This window comes from Gadus macrocephalus, chromosome 18, assembly GCF_031168955.1.
Source record: "Gadus macrocephalus chromosome 18, ASM3116895v1".
NCBI classification, from domain to species: domain Eukaryota; kingdom Metazoa; phylum Chordata; class Actinopteri; order Gadiformes; family Gadidae; genus Gadus; species Gadus macrocephalus.
In genome coordinates this window covers 3,897,375-3,906,556 of record NC_082399.1, presented here as the reverse complement: position 1 = coordinate 3,906,556, position 9,182 = coordinate 3,897,375, and the positions used below count along the sequence as shown (strand labels likewise).

The 9,182-nt window shown below is 48.0% G+C and overlaps 1 protein-coding gene across 1 annotated transcript; it reads left to right on the top strand.

The window, feature by feature from the left end:
* Positions 1–1,652: 1,652 nt before the first annotated feature.
* Positions 1,653–8,843, top strand: LOC132446740 (retinol dehydrogenase 13-like). Its single transcript, XM_060037194.1, has 7 exons — positions 1,653–1,850; positions 2,421–2,539; positions 2,923–3,078; positions 4,793–4,897; positions 5,528–5,740; positions 6,130–6,231; positions 6,814–8,843. The coding sequence occupies exons 1-7, from the start codon at positions 1,786–1,788 to the stop codon at positions 7,158–7,160; spliced, it is 1,107 nt and encodes a 368-aa protein (XP_059893177.1). The 5' UTR covers positions 1,653–1,785; the 3' UTR covers positions 7,161–8,843.
* Positions 8,844–9,182: the final 339 nt, after the last annotated feature.

Sequence of the window (9,182 nt, the reverse complement as noted above, 5' to 3'; positions counted from 1 at the left end):
AACTGCACCCCCTGCTGGCTGAACCACAGCATGGCCCCCGTGTGTCGATCCCTAGCGCCAGAGCCCTGTCCTCACTCCAAGCACACACATACCGACCCTTTCAGCTTACGTCATCAGTTTATATCCGCGATATTAATACGTCGGTTTCGATTTCAGGGGGCAGGGGTTAGATGTAAGGGGTTAGGCCTTCCTTCTCTCGGAAAAGTGTCCGTGAGGCACAGATAACGTTATTAGGCATATCTTCCAAGGTCACATATTGGACCAGTGAATTTGGGTAGTGGACAGGTCAGAGGGACGGTTTTGGGGTTATTATTTTGGGTTAAGAGGAAAGGGGGGTTGGATGTTTGCGGGTAGAGTTAGGGTTAGATATTAGGGTTGGGGTTTTAGGGTCAGACGGGATAGGTGTAAGGAGGCTTAGGTGTTCATAAATCATGATGAAGGTCGCAGGTGTCCTCCTGCTGCGAGGTTGGGCTGAGAGTGTCCCTCCTCCCTCCGTTCTCTCCTCCCACTGTTCTCCCCCCTCTCCTTTTTCTCCCCCCTCCGTTCTCTCCTCCTCTCAGCTCCCCCCTCTTCTCTCTTCTTCACGACTCATGTCCTAGTTTTGAGTTATTTGTTTTTTTTGTTGTTAAAAAAAGTATGTACTCTCCTCTGTACTCCATCCCTCCCTCCCCTCCCCCCTCTCCCCATTCCTCTCTACATCCCTCCCTACTCTGCTCCATCCCTCCTACCCTCCCCCCTCCGTCCCTCTCCCCCATCCCTTCCTCTCCCCCTCTCCCTCCCTCCCCCCTCTCTCCTTGTACCTCCTCCTGCTGGCCTCGATTCTCCGCTGTCCTGGTTTGTGTCTTTGTCGGGATAAGCCAAACTTTGATGTCCTACAAAACTAGAGTTTGTACTTTTGTACTTTCTCCTCCTGCGGGAGTCTTGTAAAGTTATTCTCTGTGACATAAAACCTAAAATTCCGTAATATATAATAATAAACAAAATATATACAATTATTAAATGCACAAAGATGTGCAGATAATAATATCAACCTGACCTGTTAACTGACCCCCCCCCCCCCCTACACACAAACACACACACACACACACACACACACACACACACACACACACACACACACACACACACACACACACACACACACACACACACACACACACACACACACACACACACACACACACACACACACACACACACTGAGAGACTGCGTTACTAAGGATGCGTTTTTTTCGTAATAGTTTCAATTCTGTTGGGTTTTAGAAGTATGTGTGGTAAGTATTTTTCTTTCTGAAAGTAATTCAATATTGTATTAATAATTGTAAATGAAATTTTAAATAAATTGAATTGCTGTAAGTACCTATTTCACATAAATGTCCGGCATATTGGTAGTATAGGCAAATGAAAATTACACTAGTAAAGATACTGCTTGTTTTTGATATTTTGTACAATTGTATGCTGTTGTTAGAACCGAATTTTCCCCCGGGATGATTTGAGAATCTAATCAATGAATTATTTATTTTGAATCAGTAGGGTACCGGATAGTTTGTCGTGTTTAAGTTACATAATCGTCATTTTTAATGTAAAGGCTAAAGATTATATAAAAAAAAACTAAAACAAAACTACAAACCCCAGCATGCACGTGGCGGGGCTCGATGTCGTGACGACAACAGCATGCGCGGTCCATGTGACCTTGTGTTGACTGGACTGCAGCACTGTCTCTCTGTATCATAATGTTTGACATTACTTTATTCATGTCTATTTTATAACTGTAAACCGGCCGCAATGAGCAAATACATCCTACCGTTGTCTGCTTTCGGAACGGCTGTAGGGTTTGCTGTTCTCTTGAAGTGAGTATCACTGATGTACTTTGTATTATGAAAGACACTGGTTACTGGTAGGTTACATCCTCCAACATAACTTCAAGGTTCAAACATAACTCAAAAGTAAAGGAAACAGGACTAGTCATGTACGCCTTAAATATCAATAATATTAACAAAATAGAGCGATAACAAACTAAAACAACGATTGGCATTGTAGTTGTAAGGCTTTGTGCAATTATTGTCTAATTCCTGTACAACTTATTTTAAAACAACAGTACCGACAACCTTGCACTTAAAATAAAGGACACACACATATATATATAAATACAAAGTGTGTGTGTGTGTGTGGGGGGGGGGGGGGGGGGGGGGGTCGGATCAGGGGTGGTCTTATTGTCTCTTAGAACAATCTTCAAGAAGCATACAATTCAATATCAACAGTAGGATAAGGACTTTATTAATTCCTGACTGGGATCGAATCTATTGGAGTAACACTAACTCACTGACACAGTGTTGTTAAGGCAGGGATCGTTAGCAGAAGCTAGCCCCTGGGTCCGGTGTTTGTGGTGTAGCTGGTCTGAGCTGTTTGCCCCTCTCCAGGGACTATGTGACCCGGGGCCCGTGCCCCAGCAAGGCAACCATCCCGGGGAAGACGGTGGTGATCACAGGCGCCAACACGGGCATCGGGAAGGCCACCGCCCAGGAGCTCGCCAAGAGAGGTGTGGTCCGCACGCAGTCGCATTTAATCCAACATAAACATTTCTCTTAAGGCTTAGTTAGTTTTCCACGTCGACGCAACGCAAGGGGGTTTACGGACCCATTACGTCCTTGCGGACCCGGGGCGCGCGCCTCCCAAAAATTATAACTTTGCGTAGAGGTGACGCAGCATCAAGGGCTGTGATTGGTCCGCTCACCTCAACCCGACGCAGAACCAAAACAGGGTCGGGACTGCGTCGAAGCGTCGGCGGGGTCCTTGCGTTGCGTCGACGTGGAACCCTAACTGAGCCTTTAGTCCCTTTTTGTTTTTAATCTCTTCGCACGGGCTGACCCCGTTGTAAAACAAAATGTTAACAATCATGTTCTGCTGTTACCGTGCCGGCAGGGGGTCGGATCATTCTGGGATGTCGGGACCTGGTGAAGTGTGAGGCGGCGGCGCGGGAGATCCGGGGGAGGACCCTGAACCCCCACGTCTACGCCCGGGAGCTGGACCTGGCCTCCGTCCGCTCCATACGCCGCTTCGCCCAGGCCATCAACCAAGGTCAGCCAATCAGCTGCCAGGACACAACACTGTCAGCCAATCAGATGCCAGGACAGAACACTGTCAACCAATCACCTGCCAGGATAGAACACTGTCAACCAATGGAGACGCTCCTTGGTCCAATAAGCAGCCAGGGCAGACAGAGACAGTTACGTTCTATAACTCTCTGTTAATGGGTGTGACCCCTATTGAGCTGGTGGGAGGCCTTAAGGGTGGGACCCCCTATGGTGGGAGGTCTTGATGCTGGGAGGTCTTGATGGTGGGACCCCCTATGGTGGGAGGTCTTGATGGGTGTGGTTTGGTTCTTGATGGGTGTGGTTTGGTTCTTGATGGGTGTGGTTTGGTTCTTGACCGGTGTGGTTTGGTTCTTGACCGGTGTGGTTTGGTTCTTGACGGGTGTGGTTTGGTTCTTGACCGGTGTGGTTTGGTTCTTGACCGGTGTGGTTTGGTTCTTGACCGGTGTGGTTTGGTTCTTGACGGGTGTGGTTTGGTTCTTGACCGGTGTGGTTTGGTTCTTGATGGGTGTGGTTTGGTTCTTGACGGGTGTTGTTTGGTTCTTGACCGGTGTGGTTTGGTTCTTGACGGGTGTGGTTTGGTTCTTGACCGGTGTGGTTTGGTTCTTGACGGGTGTGGTTTGGTTCTTGACGGGTGTGGTTTGGTTCTTGACGGGTGTGGTTTGGTTCTTGACGGGTGTGGTTTGGTTCTTGACCGGTGTGGTTTGGTTCTTGACCGGTGTGGTTTGGTTCTTGACCGGTGTGGTTTGGTTCTTGACGGGTGTGGTTTGGTTCTTGACCGGTGTGGTTTGGTTCTTGATGGGTGTGGTTTGGTTCTTGACGGGTGTTGTTTGGTTCTTGACCGGTGTGGTTTGGTTCTTGACGGGTGTGGTTTGGTTCTTGACCGGTGTGGTTTGGTTCTTGACGGGTGTGGTTTGGTTCTTGACGGGTGTGGTTTGGTTCTTGACCGGTGTGGTTTGGTTCTTGACCGGTGTGGTTTGGTTCTTGACGGGTGTGGTTTGGTTCTTGACCGGTGTGGTTTGGTTCTTGACCGGTGTGGTTTGGTTCTTGACCGGTGTGGTTTGGTTCTTGACGGGTGTGGTTTGGTTCTTGACCGGTGTGGTTTGGTTCTTGACGGGTGTGGTTTGGTTCTTGACGGGTGTGGTTTGGTTCTTGACGGGTGTGGTTTGGTTCTTGACGGGTGTGGTTTGGTTCTTGACCGGTGTGGTTTGGTTCTTGACCGGTGTGGTTTGGTTCTTGACCGGTGTGGTTTGGTTCTTGACGGGTGTGGTTTGGTTCTTGACCGGTGTGGTTTGGTTCTTGACGGGTGTGGTTTGGTTCTTGACGGGTGTGGTTTGGTTCTTGACCGGTGTGGTTTGGTTCTTGACGGGTGTGGTTTGGTTCTTGACCGGTGTGGTTTGGTTCTTGACCGGTGTGGTTTGGTTCTTGACGGGTGTGGTTTGGTTCTTGACGGGTGTGGTTTGGTTCTTGACCGGTGTGGTTTGGTTCTTGACCGGTGTGGTTTGGTTCTTGACCGGTGTGGTTTGGTTCTTGACGGGTGTGGTTTGGTTCTTGACCGGTGTGGTTTGGTTCTTGACGGGTGTGGTTTGGTTCTTGACGGGTGTGGTTTGGTTCTTGACCGGTGTGGTTTGGTTCTTGACGGGTGTGGTTTGGTTCTTGACCGGTGTGGTTTGGTTCTTGACGGTGGTTTGTTTCCCCAGAGGAGCGGCGGGTCGACATCCTGATCAACAACGCGGGGGTGATGCGCTGTCCGGCAGGGAAGACGGAGGACGGCTTCGACATGCAGTTCGGGGTTAACCATCTCGGTGAGGAACCCTTCTAGAAGCTTCCGACCGTCCCTCGGTTGTTGCGGCCGCGGCTCCCAGCCGAATGAAGCGTTGGACCAACGTCCCGTAGAGAAGCCATGACACCACAGTCATAAATAACGGGAATCATTTCATTTACATGTTGGGCATTAAGCTGACGCTTTTATCCAAAGCGACCTACAATAAGTACATTTGTCAGAAGAAGGAGAAACATCAATATATCGCTGTCGGTACAATAAGGATGTTCATATAACCAAGTGCCAAGCATTAACGATTGCTAGTTTAACCCATTCCCCGTGTACAACAAAGACAGCCAGGATAAGATGCTACACAATGCTGAGTAAGTGCCAGGACGTACAACATACAATAAGTGCGCAAGGGGGAGGCAGAAGTAATATCATGCAGAAGTAATGTTGTACATGTTATTTCCATACGTTCTTAAATGTTATTACATATAAACACATCTTACATCAGGGTTGACCAAGAGCTTGCCTCTGGTGCTGTTTAGAGCTGGTTTATCGGTTACCAATCTGAGATGATATTTTCTCTACGAATGATTTCATACCAGTTCTGTTGTGGTCGTGTCCTGGAACGTGCGTGACATCACATCCTGTCTGCAACTCTTGATAGGCCACTTCCTGTTGACCCACCTCCTGCTGGAGAAGCTGCAGGACTGCGCCCCCAGCCGGGTGATCAACGTGTCATCGCTGGCCCACGTCGTGGGGCAGATGGACTTCGAGGACCTCAACTGGGACAGGAAGAGGTTTGATACCAAGCGGGCGTACTGCCAGAGCAAGCTGGCCAATGTCCTGTTCACCAGGGAGCTCGCCGCGCGGCTCCAGGGTAAGAGCTAGCAGCCTAACCGCTTAGCCTCCTAGCACCTTGCCGCCTAGCGCTTAGTGCCGGCGTTACAGAAGGGGCTACAGGGCAGTGTGTCTGTGTGTGTATTTACATACAGGTTAATATGTGTGTTTATGTATTTATTTATACATAAGATGTGTATTTATATATATATACATACATATATATATATATATGTGTGTGTGTGTGTGTATGTTTTATACATTTAAAGTGTGTTGCAAATTGTGTGTTTATTTACATATGTATGTATGTATGTATGTATATATATGCGTTTTTATAAATGTATAGTGTGTGTGTTTATTTGTATATATGTGTGTGTGTGTGTGTGTGTGTGTGTGTGTGTGTGTGTGTGTGTGTGTGTGTGTGTGTAGGTACTGGGGTGACGGTGAACTGTGTGCACCCTGGGGTGGCGTCCACTGACTTGGGGAGACACACGGGCCTCCACCAATCACCCTTCTCCACCACGGTGCTCAGTAAGAACATCTGCCCATATACCCCTCATCTATACATCTATCTAGAGACCTCTCATCATGCTGACTATATACCTCATCTATCTATACCTGTTATCTATCTATCTGAATTTTCCTCATCTATTCAAACCTCTTCCAGTGTTGGGCATGTTACTTCAAAAGAGTAATGCATTATTTATTACTTGTTACTGTCATTACAAAGTAACTAGTTACATTACAATATCACTGTCTTTGAATGGTAAGGCATTACACTACTTTTACATTTCTTTTACATTACTTTTGCATTACTTTCACCAAAATAGCAGGAAATATGGATTTGGTGTTCTCAATAGATCATCTTGTGTTCAATGCAGCTCATTACACAGCAGGAGGTGATGTGGTATGGCATAATGACTGAGCTAGGCTTAAGGCTAACACAAGTACAATATAATGGTCGCAGTTATGGCTCATGGTGCAAAACATGTTATAATAGAACATAGAAGGTAGAGCCCCGTCACGTGAAGGGCCCGGCTAACTAACCACTCCTCCGAGGTCCGTTCTTCTCGCTGCTGGTGAACGGCCCGGCTAACTAACCACTCCTCCTAGGTCCGTTCTTCTCGCTGCTGGTGAAGGGCCCGGCGCTGGGGGCCCAGCCCAGCGTGTACCTGTCCGTGGCCCCCGAGCTGGAGGCCGTGACGGGCCGCTACTACGACGTGCTGACGGAGACGGAGCCCGCCCCGCAGGCGCTAGACCCGGACGCCGCCCGCCGCCTCTGGGACGCCAGCAGCAGCCTGCTGGGTCTGGAGGCCGGCCCCCCGGGACAGACCGCCCCGGGACCCGCCCCCGGGCCTACAGCGACCGGGGGGGGCGGGGGTCGTAGTGGACTGACTGGGGCGCGGGGCTCTCTGGCTGCCACGGGACCCGGCGATGGATCGCTATGGAAACGACCTTAGAGACTTAAACTATGAACTCTGAAAAGGGTTTTATTAGAGGGACTCCCCGTGAGATGCAGGTCATTAAGGAGCACTGGGGGCGGGGGTCAGGGGTCATGTGCAGACGCCGGGATCGGATCCGTTACCCTTGTGTGGACGGGTTGGACAGGGGATGGGAACATCCACCATCTCTCCTCAGAACCTGGTGCTGTAGTGACATCTGGTGGCTCAAAGCTGTACTACATCATCTCTCCTCAGAACCTGGTGCTGTAGTGACATCTGGTGGCTCAAAGCTGTACTACATCATCTCTCCTCAGAACCTGGTGCTGTAGTGACATCTGGTGGCTCAAAGCTGTACTACATCATCTCTCCAAAGAACCTGGTGCTGTAGTGACATCTGGTGGCTCAAAGCTGTACTACATCATCTCTCCAAAGAACCTGGGCTGGGTTGCGCCAACTGGTCTTAAATACGCCTGGTCTCGTAACTTGGCGTTCTAAGTCCGACCTAACCGTTACGCCGGTTGCACCGGTCAGGGGCAGGCGTAGAGTCGAAATTCCAGGCTGTTTCTATAGCCTAGCAGTTACATCCGATCCATCCAGCGCAATCATGGCACGTGTAATACATGTACAACGAGCGGGCATTTAGACGGGAAAGAGTAATTAGGGACAGAAGCAATCCATTGGACATTTCATTGCGCTTCGCTTCTATGCAAACGGGGCATCTCAAAACACAGCCGGCGATATGATCAGTGTTCACAGATCGACCCTCTGTCGGGTTATCCGGAGGGTTTCACTGCCTTCATGGGGAGATGCGGATGCACCCAGATCGGGTCTGCACACCAATAGCTGCGTGCACTGTTCTGCACAACATCTGCATCTCCAAGAGAATCCCTCTCCCCAGACCCCATCAGCCACCGGCGGTCCCCAAGGAAGACGTGCGTCCAGCCAGAGCAATTTAAGATATCGCAGGCCGATTAGTCCGTGCTGAACTTATTAATCAGTTGTGAATATTGTTTTAGTTATGTATATATGTTTTATATAGGCCGACACATTAAACAGATCTCTCCTACAGTCTCAAAACACCTCAATTAGCTCCTTGATGTTCAATGCATTGCTTCTGTCAAAAACAACCATTCCCGGCAAAATGCCTGCTTGTAAACCAGACAACACAAATACCTATTTTAATTACATTTGTTTGTAGTGTTTTATTGTTATGCATTGACACAATTGATGAATGACATTGAATGAAAGAATGAAATATTTATTCCGGTGTCCAACAGTATGTCAAGCAAAATTGTAAATAGCTGTCGGCGCGAGGTATCCTAGCAACGCGGTGATATGCGTATTTCATGGAACATTCACATGGCCGCGCATGGCTCGACCCGGCGCAGTTAGGACCAGGCCCCTGGTGCCGTAGAGACATCTGGTGGCTCAAAGCTGTACTACATCATCTCTCCGAAGAACCTGGGGCAGTAGTGACACCTGGTGGCTGAAAGCTTTACTTCATGGAAATGGAGAAGCCTAACTTAAAAAAGAAACAGCTAAATGTCTTGAAAAAAACGTGACTAGATAACCATAATATATGAATGTACAAATATGCAATCTGCCATATTGTTCGTGTTTCCCTTCGGGAAGACTTCCATCTCTTTTTTGAAAATGATGAAAAAAGTTGTCATCGTTTATTAAAACAATCATGGGCACATTTTAAGAGTATATATGTTAAGTTTGTATACTATATATACACTATGATAAACTATAATACAAAAGTGTCCAAGACGATCTCCACTATCTACAACTCTAAAGAACGCTCCAACACTATTGTACACTACTATACACACAACCCAGAATAATAATAATTCTGGTGTGTGTTTCAAACAGACAGCTGAGGACTAATCTACAGATGAGGCCAATTAATTAGGTTTTATGTGCTACCACATATAGGCTACCACATATTTATGAAACTCAATAGCATGATTAACTTTTAATTAGCGTTGAGAGGCAGTTGTCCACTGCCTTTAAAGATTAGAAATGTAACTATTAAAC

What these genes read in the sequence shown, in the direction of transcription:
- LOC132446740 (XM_060037194.1), top strand. Translation starts at nt 1,786, where the DNA reads ATGAGCAAATACATCCTACCGTTGTCTGCTTTCGGAACGGCTGTAGGG. An exon ending in CCAGGAGCTCGCCAAGAGAG is followed by an intron (nt 2,540 to 2,922) that starts GTGTGGTCCGCA and finishes CCGTGCCGGCAG; the next exon opens with GGGGTCGGATCATTCTGGGA. An exon ending in CGCCCAGGCCATCAACCAAG is followed by an intron (nt 3,079 to 4,792) that starts GTCAGCCAATCA and finishes TTGTTTCCCCAG; the next exon opens with AGGAGCGGCGGGTCGACATC.